The sequence below is a fragment of the Phytophthora ramorum genome, assembly GCF_020800215.1.
Source record: "Phytophthora ramorum isolate Pr-102 chromosome Unknown Phyram_PR-102_s0005, whole genome shotgun sequence".
NCBI classification, from domain to species: Eukaryota; Oomycota; class Peronosporomycetes; order Peronosporales; family Peronosporaceae; genus Phytophthora; species Phytophthora ramorum.
The window spans coordinates 2,204,165-2,217,794 of NW_027150651.1; the positions used below are offsets into that span (position 1 = coordinate 2,204,165).

A 13,630-nucleotide genomic window follows, 5' to 3' on the forward strand; every position below is an offset into this window, starting at 1 on the left:
AACTTTCAAAATGTATTGGCAAACTCACAACCGACTGTTCTCAAGAGTTATGCGCGAGTTTTTCATGACACTAAAAAACCGCAGCAACCACAACAGCTACAAATCCAGACACGACGTACTGCACTCCAAGCGAAGCAGCAGACGATGCCATCGTTGCAGACGAACTCGACTCGACAGAGGATCCTGCAGTCGGTTGGACTGTGCTGCCACTGCCGCTGCCACTGTCGCTACTAACGCTTCCAGCTCCAGCTCCACTACCTACGTCAATGAACGCAAACAACACAATCAATACAAACTTGCAATCTCAAGCTCAATCGAGTTCAAGCGTACCTGATGTTGCATTCGCCCATTCACCTGTCACGTCGACCGGCTTACTCACAGCGGAGCCTGCAGCGGTATATTCATCCGAGCTAGTTTGTCTGGGGAAGCTCACCTCGTCTTCTTTCTTCCACATGGCACTCGAAGGCTCATGCGTTGCATCTGAAGCGGCAGATCCCCACTGCCACTCCAAGGCATTTTTTGTCGCAGTCAAATAGCCATACCCGTACTTGGGGATCAGCGTTTTCCACGTGAAGCCTTCGATGCCGAGCTCAGCTTTCTCGCGAATGTATTCGTTGTTGCCCGGACTGCCGCTAATGATAATTGGAGGAATGTTGTAGTTGTTGAAAGTCGACGCCTCGAACATCAAATACGTGTGCTCATGTCCCGCCAGGTACAAGTCCACTTTGTACTTGCTCATCAACGGCACTATTTCCTTGGCAAATCGGTTCCCAGCCTCGCTCAAACCTTTTGGTGTCTTGAAAGGTGGTCGATGACCGCAGATTACGACGTAAGGCGTCTCAGAGCGCTTCACTCGGCTCAAATCGTACTCGAGCCATTTCGCCTGCGCAGTTCCAGCCGCTGTTCTAGCTGCTTCATCCACCTTCCATGTAACCCCATCGCCCTGCAACGCTGCATAGGCTTCATCTCCGTACACTTCCGTGTTGATGAACACGAAATGAATGAGCCCCGACGAGAAACTGTAGAATTCATTCGATGCTGAGCCACTTGCAGCTCCCGCACCAAGGGTGACCCCACGGAACCGCCGATAGTAGTTCTGAACAGCAAAGGCGGGCGACAACGCGTACTGGTACTCATGCTGCAGCAGCAAAGGCGACAACAGTTAGCAATTCTATCAGGGTGCAACTACGAGATATTTCAACAAGTGAAGTTCTTACGTTCCCGACGGTCGTCATCATTGGCACCTGTGACGTGATCGACTCGAGCTCCTCCATGTAGTTCTGTCCGTTCGACCCCGTGAGCTCGTACGACAAGTCTCCAATGTTCAGCACGCCGTTGTATGCTGCGTCGATTGACAGCGCGCTCTTCAGTGCTGGCAGCGACACCGCCGCCGCATGGCCCTGTACGGGTGCCCCCATGTCGCCGAAAACTGCCCACGTGACCTCTCCGCTCGGTACTGTAAAGTTCATCATCTTACTGGCGGCAGACTTGGACAGTGCGTCAAAACCCAGCGAGCTGGTGGTTTGCTGCTCTGTGTCGGACTCGAGCGCGTAGAAGACTGTGGCGCCTGGCTCCAGGTTGGCCAGCAGCGCCGACCAACAGGCCACAGTCTCTCCTGCCGACTCGGTAACTTGTCCTGCACTTTTGCCATTGATTGTCGAGCCGAGGTCGTCTGCGGACGTGCCGAAGAGCAGGCGCGACGAGTTGACCGTCGAGGCTGTAACCCAGTCGAGCATGTAGTGCACTTTGTCATTGCCCTGCTTCCCCACGATACTCAAATGGAATTGAGATGATGCCGAGATGGCCGGCAGCGCTGCAGCTGCAGTGAAAGCGGTGACACAGGCGCTGAGCTTCATTCGTCCGGTGGTGCTGGGCACAAGTTCCTCCAACCGTTTTCGAGTCCAACGCTAATGTGCAACTGACCAATTCACCGGATGTGCGAACAGAAAGAATGCGTGGTCTTTACGCCTGTGGTGCTGGGCGCGGCATATGCCGACCAAACTGGGTATATGCATGTAAGATCAACGCATGATGACCCTGGCATTGCCAGTGGTTATGCTTTATGATAGATGGCGACTCGCTCTGCTACTCGCTCTTCAGTACCGGTAGACTTGCAGACGAAAACAGCAAAAGTGTTCATACATTTCGACATTGACACCCTTTCCAGCTCATATTATGTGGGCCTCAAGGCACAGACGGCGGGATATTGCTCCACCAACACCCATAATGAGACCAATCTGGAAAAGATTGGAGAATACGCTGGCAAATGTTCCTTCAGGGTTCACCTGGCCGGCCGAGCTCTCTCCTGCGATTCTAGTGACAGTAATCCCTGCCAACGTGTGGACATCACGGTGGCTTTGCCAGCGAGTTCGTTTCCCTGTCCTCGGCAGCGCACGACCACGACCAGCTCAGAACAGGATCGTTCGGTCTCCGTTGCTGTGCATATTTGCCAGATCGTGTTGGTCGTATTACAAGCTGTTGAAAGCGTCGCTGACGCCGCGGGTGAACGCAGCTATCGCTTTACTGCTGTGCGCCGCACTCACCGCGGCTCTATCGGCACGCAAACAATCCCAGCGTCGGACGATGTGGATGCTGGCACGGAGATCTCATTAAGCGATCAACAGACGCTAGAGCCTTCACCCTCGTCGCGCCCGAGATCACCGCCATGATGGAGACCCGGGCGATCGGATCCGTTGACGGCGTCGAGATGCACCAGCTTGGAGTTCGTTCACACGAGCTTCACGACGCCACGCTCTCGACAGGCACGATCGAAGAGATGCTGGCATCGCAACATCCAACGCGAGCCAACATCAAGTCTCTCGTGGTGACGACATGGTGCGGCCACGCGGCAACTTGCGGCAGGGTTTGCTGGGACCTTTTTTTGGCGTCCGAGATTCCGCCAATCAGGACGCGGATATAGTCAAGTATCGGTTTTCACAGGACAGTCCGACCTTACCGCAACAGCAAATGGCTCGAAGCGCTATGATTGGAGGACCGAGTCTGAGCGGGAAATTGGATTCAGCAGGTGAGCAGTTACACGGCACCCGTCCGCTCGACGCATCCGAGCATTTCGAGTTTGGTCACCGCCCCCAGGAGACAAGCAACCACCAAGAGAGACATACACCATGGCCCCCAAGAAGACCCAGCACGAGGACGCCAGCATCTCGGAGAACGAGGTGCGCACGCTGCTTATCGGCAAGGACGGCAACCTGACGCGCGACTTCGAGGCCGTGCTCACGCGGCTCTTCATCTCGTTCCTCGAGAAGCCGACGGACAAGAGCCTGACGCTGGACAAGCTCCGCGAGTTCAGCAAGATCTGCAACGACGGCAAGCCCTTCTCGGACGAGGAGATCAAGGAGATCCAGACCTACTTCCAGTGCGACGAGAACAAGGGCCTGACGCTCAAGGGCTTTAAGGACATGTACCACACGCAGTCTAGCGCCGAGCCTATGGAGACCTGGCGGGACATGAAGAAGCTCAGGTAAAGTGTTCTGTGCATTGCATAGTTGGCAGCCGTTCCAACTGCATACTGACGCTGTGATTTGATGACTTTTTTTGTGTGCTCGTAGCTTTGACACGGAGCTCATCGAGAAGCGCGACGCCGCCCTGCGCTGCCGCGTGTGCAAGGGGCCGTCCACGCTCGTGTGCTCGCGCTGCAAGGTGGTGCGATACTGCGGCGCCGAGTGCCAGAAGCAGGACTGGAAGTCCTCCCACAAGCAGAAGTGCAAGCCGTCCACGGTCTAAGCACGTGTCTGACCGAAGCTCAAGTTGCTGACGAAGGCGACGATGGCCAAGTTCAATGACGCGGGTCCCCTACTACCGGTAGCAACTGACGTCATACAGCCAGACACTGCGAGGAACTGAGGGCGAGGGGAGAGAGATACAAAAGAAGGTGGCGGCGGCAGCCAAGGCGACTCGAAGGAGAGAAATCCCGCCTGCTGCGCGCGCTTCGTTAGGATAGATGCCGTTCGCGTTAGTGTAAGATCGAAACAACAAGAAACAAGAGCGAAATTGAAGTGCAAAGCGAGATAGTTATGCCTGCAACGTGGCTCGCGATCGTGACGTTGACAATTTTTTGATGATGGATACATTTATTCATTTGCCTAGAATCAAGGAGCCTGACGCAATGGCGCCGCCGCCGACGCGTGGCCGAAGGGTTGGTGTCGTCTCCACGAGAGACTCGGATGCAACGTCCGGCGGTTCTACATGTAGCAGCGTACACATTTGCAGCCGCTCGCACGACACATCGCTCGGCGTGGGTGAAATTTCAACCAGCAAGGCAATCCGACGATTATGGACACGTAATGGTACGTAGCAGGTGAAGCGCACGAGCCGCATCTGGTACGGTTGACCACCTCGCCAAGCACCACGGCTCTTTCGCGTCGTCCAACGGATCCGCTCCAGCGAACGCATGTTGTAGTTGGTTGACCAGACCAAAGTCTCCGATAGACCAAAGTTCCCGTTAAAGCCAACGCCACGGCGTCAATCCAGCACTCCATTACACAAGCGCTCCCATTGCAGCAGAGTCAGTGCCGCCTTCAGCTCGGCAGCTCAGCTCGCAGCAGTGGCAGCTCCTTTTCGCGCGAGTCAGTTCCGCAGTTTCAAAACCGAAGCGCTTACTCATTGGCCGAAAATCCGCTCCGTTCGCCCTCCACAATCACAAGAAGAGGAGGGAGAGCCTCGAGGCCAAGGCGACCAGTGACCGGTTCCAGGCGAGTCCCAGCCCCCCGCCATGGACGAGGACAAGCGCCAGTTCCCGCTCTCGGCGCGCTCCAACGCCGTCTACGCCAGCCTGAACCTGTCGACGCGCTCGCGGCAGGCCACACTGCCCAGTAGCAGCCGCTTCCCGGCCACGGAGCGCTCGCGACAGATGAACCTCAGCCAAGTGTCGACGCTCACGGGCTTCGACGATGTGAGCCGCGTGAGTCGCTACTCGTCGGCGTCCTCGGTCTCGTCGTCTACGTACTCAGCCGACCGCTGGGCGCCGCAGCACGCTTCCAACTCGTGCAACTTGTGCCGCGAGAAGTTCTCGCTGCTGCGCCGCTCGCACCGCTGCCGGAGGTGCGGCTACTTGTTCTGCGCCAAGTGCTCCAGGTACAAGGCGGCGCTCACGGGCCATACGCACAAGTCGCGGCTGTGCGAGACGTGCTTCCCCAAGGTGCTGTCCGGCAGCCAGCCCCCCATGAACGCCTTCGTGCACGCCAAGGCCTGGGTGCCGCGCGGCGTGTTCACGCACATGCTGAGTTATTTGAACCACGTGGACCTGTGCCTGGCCTCTATGACGTGCAGATTCTGGTACAAGCGCGCGCTGCTGGACATCACGTGGCGCCCGCTGTACATCAAGGAGTTCGGAGACGACGAGAGCAGCCCGCAGCGAGAGTCGCTCGTGGCCTTTCAGCGGGACGTGCACGGCATTGGCTTTGAGAACTTGTCGTGGTACAACAAGTTTGCAATCCGCTGGTCGGCGCGCAAGGCAGCCGAGAAGAAGAAGAGCTTCTTGGTCATGTCCAGTTTGCTGGCCTCGCTCAAGCTCAGCAAGTACGCGGCGTTGTTCGAAGCAGAGGAGATCGATATCGAGTCGCTGTGCTTGATGAACGCCGGCCATTTGCGGGACCTTGGCATCCCCTTCGGCCCTCGCATGAAGCTGCTGAACGCAGCAGCGTGTCTGGCCGACTTCAACGAGGATGACGATGATGAGCGACCGTCGATGGAGTCCAAGCCTATCACTCCTGTAGCCCGCTTCAAGCAAAAACGTGCCGAGATGAAGCACTTCCGCGCCGGTCTTGTTCGCCGCGTACAGCAGTCGGCCGTTCGAGTTGCCATCCTGACGAACGAGGGAGAGCTCTGCAACGTTGGATCTGGCATTATCATCCACGAAGACGGACTGATAGCAACTGCACGGCACTGCCTGCAGGGCGAACAGTTTGACTGTATCTACAGCGACGAGTACATGATCCTCGTCGCGCCCACAGAATCCACGTCCTTGCCACCATTATGGAAATATCATGCGCGTGTGATCCCGGAATGCTGCAACGAGGAATTGGACTATGCACTGCTGCGCTTGGATTGCGAGGTGATTTCAGACCCGCCTAGTGGATTGTACATTGGCGACGTCACGGACCGCATGATCGCGCGCAACTGGACCGTGACAAAGCTCGAAGGCACGTCTCGAGAGACGATCGGAAAGCTCCCGGCCGTGCGTATTGGAAATTCAAACAATGTGGAACCAGGTGACGAGATGTGGATGTTCGGCTACCCTAGCAGCGGTCACAACACCATCACCGTACATCATGCAATCTGTTCCGGAACGGACTCGCAAGTCTACGATGGCGAAGAAGTCGACAAGGCGATGCTCCGAACGGCAGCGCAGCTGGACAACGGCTTCAGTGGCGGTGCTGCCGTGGACAAGAAGGGCCAGCTCGTGGGATTGATCTCCTTCAGTGTGCTGCGCCAAGACCGCGTGCGCGCCATCAACATGGTCAAGGGAGCTATCGAATGCGCCAAGCGCGAGTATAACTTTTCATGAGGTGCGCAATCGCAGTGGGGAGCGTGGCCCTAATGTGCATCGGACGTGGCCATGCCACCCTCAGTAGGAATCAGTCAAAAGCGAAGACTGTCGGCGTCGGACGCCGCGCGCAGAAGACGTCGAAGCGAAGCACGAGGAGCAACGCGTGCTTATGTAGTTGTCGCAGAGCGTGAGTAGTGTCGTAGTATTCAAGGTGGACGGTGGTGATTTTTTTTAATAAAGTGAAGCTAGTCTCGCTAGCAAAAGGTATTTGCGAGTTCACTTCTACAGTGTCAATCTTCAAACAGGACCAAGTTGCAGTTTTACTGGTTCCCGTTAGTCACTCTCCCGGAATACTGACATACTGCCCAAAAGTGGGTGCTGGGGCGGGCTTGTATAGACCACACCCCATTTGCAAAACAAGTGTCAAGGTCGACGTCAGGAGGCGCAACGTGCGCAGACCACAGACAGCGGGGGCGTAGGGCGCTGAGCAGTGCATAGATACCAGTACAAGATGGAGGAGAAGGGCTCGGAGGCCGTGGGCGTGACGCTCTACCCGGCGGACTATGAAGCCGTGGAGATGGTGACGGATCAGAACAAGGAGATCCTCCAACAGTAATAACGCCGTTAATTCCTGCACAATGGCTGGGACAATAGTGACAATCTCATGTATTATTGTGTATTTTGCTGTCACTAGGGAATTCACTGAGGCGCAGCTGTTCCTGCACTCGATCCAGGAGTTGGAGCGCGTGCGGATCGAGCGCAAGAAGAAGAAGCAGAAGACGGAGACGGACGTTGCAGTTGAAAAGGCCAATGAGGTCAAGTTGGAACAGCAGGACGAGTCTATGGAGGCCACTGAGGTTGTGGAAAAGCTGGAGCAGGTGGAGCAGGACGTGGAGGAAGAGGAGGAGGTCATCGACCCGAGGATTCACTACCGTCCCATGGTGGCGGAGCTGCAGGCTGCAGTTGCAGAGCTGCACCAGCTAATTAACTCTATTGACTTAATCCGTCGTCGCGACTTCCTCGAGGAAATGCGCTGCATTCGAGAGAATACGGCTCCCAAGAGGGAGGAGCTGGAGCATCTGGTGGAGTCCAAGAGCGAGCAAGTGAAGGAGAGCAGCACCATCTTGCTGGATGGCGTTGAAGCGCTGGCGAAGACGGTGGAGAAGGAGAGCGTCTTCTTCCAGGGCATCACGCACATGCTGCGTAAGTGGAAGATCTGCGCACCGATTCACGGAAACATCCCCAAGCCGTTCCGCGCCGGCGAACCTTTGGCAGTGGATTGTAGCTATGGCAGCGGTGAGTTTACGAGCATTTTGTGTGGAAACCATCAGTTTGAGTGCTTTGTTTGACCGTGTGTTGTGTGCTCCAATAGCGGGGTCATTTTTCGCGCCTCAGACCCGATCAATTGCCGATCTCGCTTATGCGGAGGTAAGTCGTGAGTCACTCTTTGAAGGACATCATGAACACTATTCCTAATGCTGTAACATTGGTAGCTGAGTCGCACGGAGAAGGGCCTTGTTCGTGCAAAGACCCCAGAAGATTTCTTGGCTCGTACGATCCAGGTAGGCAAAGTATATTGCCACACTAGATGGGTAATACCGTGGTTGTCTTAAATTTTTGTGCGGGCTTAGCTGAAACTAGAAGCAAAGGACTCTGGACAGGAAGGAAACTACATCTTGCCGTCACCCTCTCTTATTCACATGTACGGTGGATTACTGTATCATACAGCTAGTCGCTTGCCAAGATGAACAATATTCATGGAGTGGTAACCGATTAAATTTGTGTGCGTTGGCTCACGCAGGACCAAGGCAGAGATGGATAAGCTCGAGGATACGCCTGAAGATCTTAAAATCCTGGAGGAACGCAACATATCGGTTCTCAAGGCTGTGCAGTTCTCTGTCTTTTGCGAGGAACTCTTCTACACGTTGATGAAGGAGGCGCTTCAAAACACATCGAAATGGACAGACACAGCGTACAATATCAGCAACTACATTGTGAAGAAGCATGGCAGGGAAGAAAAACCAGCCGCGGACACAAACATTTCGGTTCTTCAAGTCCTGGATGACGAAATCCAGCTCCGGGTCAACGAGCGGTACCATTTGACAATCAAGCTTGTAGACGTGAAGAGTTTGTCTAAGTCCAAGGATGCACTGTCGGAGGAGAATAAAGTGGCAGTAGAAGTGCTGTCTGACACGGCAGCCCAGGGACAGGAAGCAGAGCCCATAATGGATGTGAAGATGGAAGATCCCCAAGCGCCGACTAGCAGCCCAGTTAAGCCTCGACGCGCAGCATCAATCTCGTATTCGACACCCGCTGACAGTGACGAAGCTTTCTTGACGCAGACCTGCCGGTATACTCTGCTGTTGCTACAACAAGAAATCCGGACTCGTCACGGGCGAAAGGAGATTTCGCGAGCTTTGCTGTATACAGGATCGGACGTATCGACTGCCTCGGGGGGTGGTTTGAATTCTACCAACTCCGGTGCAGGTGGTGCTGCCGGTATGGGCCCCGCAAGCGAGATGGACAAACATGATAATACGCCAGGGACGCTGGCGACAGTGTTATCTGTGCTGGCGCACAACCTGCTGAAAAACGAAGTGGCTTTATACCTAGACGAGGTGTCTTCGGTATTGGCATTCCAGAAGCTCCAGGTATCAGCATCAGGTCGCGTTCTGGACGACGGCTTGCTGCAGCCAATTTGTGACTCGGTGCGTGGTGTGTACGTAAGCCCACGATGGAAAACGTGCGCGTACGACTCGACGCTATCGGCCTTTGATCTTTGCGTTGGCAAGAACTTTTCTACGGAGGTGCTGATCTCGGGAGCGCGGATTCTTCTTCAGACCGGGATCGCGTCGCAACGCGAGGTATCTGGCGTGGAGGGCCTGCGTGAATTTGTAGAGTCAACTGTGTGCTCTCAGGTGGCGCTAGCGCTGCACCGCGACGCAGCGTCCTTCGGCCTCAAACAAAGCTCTATGAATTTGGATCGCACGAGTGTCCGTCTAGTTGTCACCGGCGAGTGGGACGGCAGCTGCATCGGTGAAGGCCGTGTTTCAGATTCCCGTGCAGTGGGCTCGATCTTCTTGGAGCCATACTTTGCGACCGACGGCAGCTTGGCAATTAACTGCTTGTTGCAAGCGGTTGATGTTGGCAAGCTGAAGCCTGTGCAAGCTACGCTGTGCCGATCGGCGACTGGGGAGGTCCATAAGGTGGAGTGGAAGCGGATACCTGGGCTGAGTGATGCAGGCAAGATGCTTTGGCTCATGCAGAAGACGGGTGTGCTATCTGCCCCGTTCAAGGCGCCAATAAAAGCGAAGGAGACGCAGCTATCTAACGGCAATTGAGTGCAGCACGTAGCACTGTCGAAATGAGGCACGAGCGGTAGAACGTAGAAAAACAAAGAAGCTTGGAAACCTCCAGAGCAGGCACTTCACACAATAGCAGCATTTCTTTTGGTTTAGACCTCAGCATGTCGTCTTCAACGAACAATACACGAGAGTTCATGCGGAAACAGCTTCAACTCAGTTGTGGGCAGGACGGGGGGCCGGGTCGGTGCCGGACAGGCGCTTGAAGATCGCGTCCAGCTGGTCCGCCACTAGCTCGTAGCCTCCGTTGCCCTGCAGCGCGCGGTGCACCTGCTCGTTGAGACCACCGGGGGTGGCAGCCTCGTCGGCCATCTCGCCAAAGCCCTCCGTTGACTCAGCGCCGGCCGACGCCAGCGCGTGGAAGAAGGACGCAATGTAGTCACGAGACGCCTGGTCACCTATGAGAACAAGTCAACACGTCAGCTTTTGGCCACCAACCAATCTCCAGACAGCATGACAGTCACGTACCGACGCCGTTGTTCACACACCACTTCTGCGTCGTGTCGCATGTGGCGTAGAAGAAGGAGATCAGCGCCGTAATACCCGTCTAATACATTCAAAACACACACACCAAAAAGGTCAGCACCACTCCAGAACGTCCAAATCTCTCTCTAGCCTACCAGCTTGGTGATCTCAGCTTCCTCAGCCACCATGACGGGCGTGCCGACCTGGGCAAACAGGTCACGAGCAAAGGCGTTGTCCGGGTAGGCCAGGATGGGACCTGCGCGCTTGGCGGCGGCCGGGAGGGGCACGGAGCGCACGACGCTCTCCTTGGACAGCTTGACAAGCTGCAGCAGCTCGTCGTACGGGATGGTGGCCATCATGGACACCACCTTCTTGCCAGCGAACGAAAGCTTGGGCAACTCCTCGCGCGCCACATGGGGGAGCAGGCCGATGAACACGACGTCGCTCTGGTCCACGATCTCCTGGTTGGACGCGACGATGCTCACGCGGCCAGGGAACTTAGCCACGAGCGCCTCCGCCTTGGCCTTGGTGCGCGCCGACACGTACGCGTGCTTGGGCTGCCAGCCGTTGGCGCTACAGAAGCCGGAGAACACGGCCGAGCCGATCTTGCCCGTGCCTAGGAGGCCCAGCGTCGTGTCAGTGGAAGGAGCCATTGTCGAGGATGGAAGATCACTTGAGCTCTTGGTCGAAGATTGGCGAATGACGCACTTGGAGGGACGGTGATGAGACCGGTATACCGGTGGGTGGTACCGGTGATTTGGCGTGTTTGCGACATGTTGGCGTCCATCAAGCCGTCCATGTGGACAGTTTATGCTGTGAGTTGGCTACTTTTTGCTTTTTGCTTGTATTGGTGGTGGTGATTCACATTTTCTGCCTGCGTGGTCCGTTCGCACGCCCTGTATTCATTCTAACTACGCCTCGGTCCTCTCTTCTTCGTACATACACTGCGCCAGGTTACCGCATATTATGGGAGTCGCTGGGCTTTCGCTCGAGCTGCGTGGGTAACGAGCCGTCGGTGGAGCTGTTCAGGATCTCCAGCACCGCCTCGAAGCTTGGTCGCTTCTCGGGAGAGCTTACCCAGCACAGCGTCATGAGTTTCTTGAATAGGGGCGGACAGTTTTCGGGAACTGTCGGCCGCAGGTTGTTGTTCAGCACGCCGAGCGCCGCCTGGATCTGCGTGAGGCCCTCGTATGGACACTGCCGTGTGACCGTTTCCCAAACCACGACGCCGTACGAAAACACATCTGCCTTCTCCGTGTACTTCTCGGCCGCCAGTACCTCGGGTGCCATCCACTGCGTGGTTCCGCAGTTGCCTGTCATCGTCTGGAAGTGCGCTCGAACACGGGCCAAACCGAAATCCGAGATCTTCAGCGAGTACGCTGAGTCAATCAGCAAGTTGGGGCTCTTCAGGTCACGATGTAAGATCGGCGGCTGGAATGAGTGCAAGTAGTTCATACCCAGCGCGGTGTCACGCGCGAATCTATTCATGAGCACGAAAAACAGTGAGAAAACGCACAGCGGTAACATCCACTAACGACGGCCATCGTACCCGTACTGCTTGCCCATGTCAATGACGACGTCTTGGCGAAGCACATTCCACAGCGAGCCGCGTGGCAAGTACTCGATCACGAGGCAGCGTGTTGGCGGCTCCAAGCACGCACCCATCAGCAGACAAATATTCGGGTGCCTAAGAGTATCACAGACCACAGCAGATAAGCGAGTTAGGCGCCACGTTCGCAGTTTAATCGACACAGGACGATCAACTAAGTCGTACCTTAATATGCTCATGATCTGCACCTCGGCTTCGAATTCTTCCAAGATGTCCGCCGTCAGATACTGACAAACGAGAATCTTGACGGCCACTGCGGTCCCGCGCCATTTCGCACGATGGACCGTTCCGAATGCACCCTGGCCGATCATCTCCTCAATTTGCAGCTCGTTGTAGTCCACGTGCAAACTGTCATTCTTTGCCTTGGACAACTTAGGCCTTCTCCTCCTTGAGTGGTCTCCAGCAGCTGCATTGTCCCCAGTTCCCCCTCCTGCCCCTGCAGCGGGTCCTGCTTGCACTTCAGCATCTCCAATCCCCTCTCCTACTTCGGCTGCAAACTCGGCTACAAACTCTGCATCAATCTCGTCGACGAGAGGTGTCGTTGAAGTCTTCACATACATGGGTGAATGCAGGAACAGCGGGATGCGCGCTTTCCGCGCGACCTCAAGCTGCATTTGCGCGGGCGGTGCAACATCCCGCACAAACTGACGCTCGATGTTCGTCTTCAGTGTCTTTGCATCAGGCGAGGCCTCTGCTATATCAGGTGCTTCCAACAGCGCTCCTCCACGGTACTGCTCGCCAATACGCAGCGTGTTTCGCCCGCGCTCCGGTGTGTCTGCAATACGGAGCAAATGATCTTCCGGGAGATGATTCTCCAGATCGTAAAAGCCGTCGCCCTCGGCTTCAAATGACACACTCTCGAGCGAATCATCCGCAGCATCTGCATGTCGAGGTGGCGACAGGAACCCCATTTCTTCGTCGTAGTCGTCGAACGTGATCCGGTGTTGATTCCGTCCGGAATCCTGCGGTTGTCTCTGCTGTCTGAACTGGTCGTAATTGGCTCCTTCGTAAATCGTGGTGGGCAGTTGGTCCATCATGGGCCCACCGAGTTCTCCGCCGTCAGCAGTAGCCACCACGCCGCTCTTCACCTTGTTGCTCGGGGGTGCAGCGGACGTGGCAGTGGCGCTGTGCGTCCTGCGGCGCATCGGCTGCTTCTTGGGCAAGTAGGTGGCTCCTGTAGCTGCTCCAGGATCGCCGCCCGCCGCCACGACAGCGGAGGACGCCGTCTGTCGGTTCTGCTTGAATCCTGCGTACCCGTGATGAGGTTGCGGCTGCTGCTGCGTCGTCTGCTGTTTCTGGTTGACCTGTTGGCGTCCCTGTCCTGCTCCTCTGATCTGTTGCTGGCGGCCTGCGGGGGACGCAGGATGCAGGAACGGCATGGTGTCGTCTCCGTCCACGGGGCTGTTCTTGTGGTCCGACAGCTCCTCGTCGCCCCACGGCTGCTCGCGAATGAACTTGAGATACATGGCGATGGCCAGCACCAGGAAGCACAGCGAACCGGACAGCACGGGGTCCATGCCGAACATGCTGCGGGGGCTGGGGAGGCGGAGACGTTACGCTGCGCAGCCAATAAGACGCGCCGCCGAAGATAGTTCACTCTGCAGGACCGCAGTGCGTATCAGAGCGTGGCCCTGTCCTGTCCTGCGGTGCTGCTCTCGCTCGCCACCTACACCTGAGCTCGATGCC

General features: G+C 56.3%; 6 protein-coding genes across 6 annotated transcripts; 3 read left to right on the forward strand and 3 right to left on the reverse strand.

Annotated features, from left to right (window-relative positions):
* Positions 1 to 24: 24 nt before the first annotated feature.
* KRP23_6409 (Acid phosphatase type 7) lies at positions 25 to 1,856 on the reverse strand (the record flags this gene model as incomplete). Its single annotated transcript, XM_067891597.1, has 4 exons — positions 25 to 70; positions 120 to 258; positions 331 to 1,138; positions 1,218 to 1,856. 4 exons carry the CDS (start codon positions 1,854 to 1,856, stop codon positions 25 to 27), a joined length of 1,632 nt encoding a protein of 543 aa, XP_067745938.1.
* Positions 1,857 to 3,125: 1,269 nt separating this feature from the next.
* Positions 3,126 to 3,744, forward strand: KRP23_6410 (Ubiquitin carboxyl-terminal hydrolase 19; the record flags this gene model as incomplete). The annotated part of the gene is made up of 2 exons (XM_067891598.1): positions 3,126 to 3,481; positions 3,570 to 3,744. 2 exons carry the CDS (start codon positions 3,126 to 3,128, stop codon positions 3,742 to 3,744), a joined length of 531 nt encoding a protein of 176 aa, XP_067745939.1.
* A 988-nt stretch (positions 3,745 to 4,732) lies between these two features.
* On the forward strand, positions 4,733 to 6,526 carry KRP23_6411 (putative inactive serine/threonine-protein kinase slob1; the record flags this gene model as incomplete). Its single annotated transcript, XM_067891601.1, has 1 exon — positions 4,733 to 6,526. One exon carries the CDS (start codon positions 4,733 to 4,735, stop codon positions 6,524 to 6,526), a length of 1,794 nt encoding a protein of 597 aa, XP_067745940.1.
* A 493-nt stretch (positions 6,527 to 7,019) lies between these two features.
* Positions 7,020 to 9,849, forward strand: KRP23_6412 (uncharacterized protein; the record flags this gene model as incomplete). The annotated part of the gene is made up of 6 exons (XM_067891602.1): positions 7,020 to 7,120; positions 7,203 to 7,804; positions 7,881 to 7,936; positions 8,002 to 8,070; positions 8,140 to 8,210; positions 8,310 to 9,849. 6 exons carry the CDS (start codon positions 7,020 to 7,022, stop codon positions 9,847 to 9,849), a joined length of 2,439 nt encoding a protein of 812 aa, XP_067745941.1.
* Positions 9,850 to 10,026: 177 nt separating this feature from the next.
* KRP23_6413 (Pyrroline-5-carboxylate reductase ucsG) lies at positions 10,027 to 10,988 on the reverse strand (the record flags this gene model as incomplete). The annotated part of the gene is made up of 3 exons (XM_067891603.1): positions 10,027 to 10,268; positions 10,339 to 10,417; positions 10,491 to 10,988. 3 exons carry the CDS (start codon positions 10,986 to 10,988, stop codon positions 10,027 to 10,029), a joined length of 819 nt encoding a protein of 272 aa, XP_067745942.1.
* A 301-nt stretch (positions 10,989 to 11,289) lies between these two features.
* KRP23_6414 (putative serine/threonine-protein kinase) lies at positions 11,290 to 13,470 on the reverse strand (the record flags this gene model as incomplete). Its single annotated transcript, XM_067891604.1, has 4 exons — positions 11,290 to 11,714; positions 11,793 to 11,815; positions 11,885 to 12,022; positions 12,110 to 13,470. 4 exons carry the CDS (start codon positions 13,468 to 13,470, stop codon positions 11,290 to 11,292), a joined length of 1,947 nt encoding a protein of 648 aa, XP_067745943.1.
* Between the last annotated feature and the right edge of the window lie 160 nt (positions 13,471 to 13,630).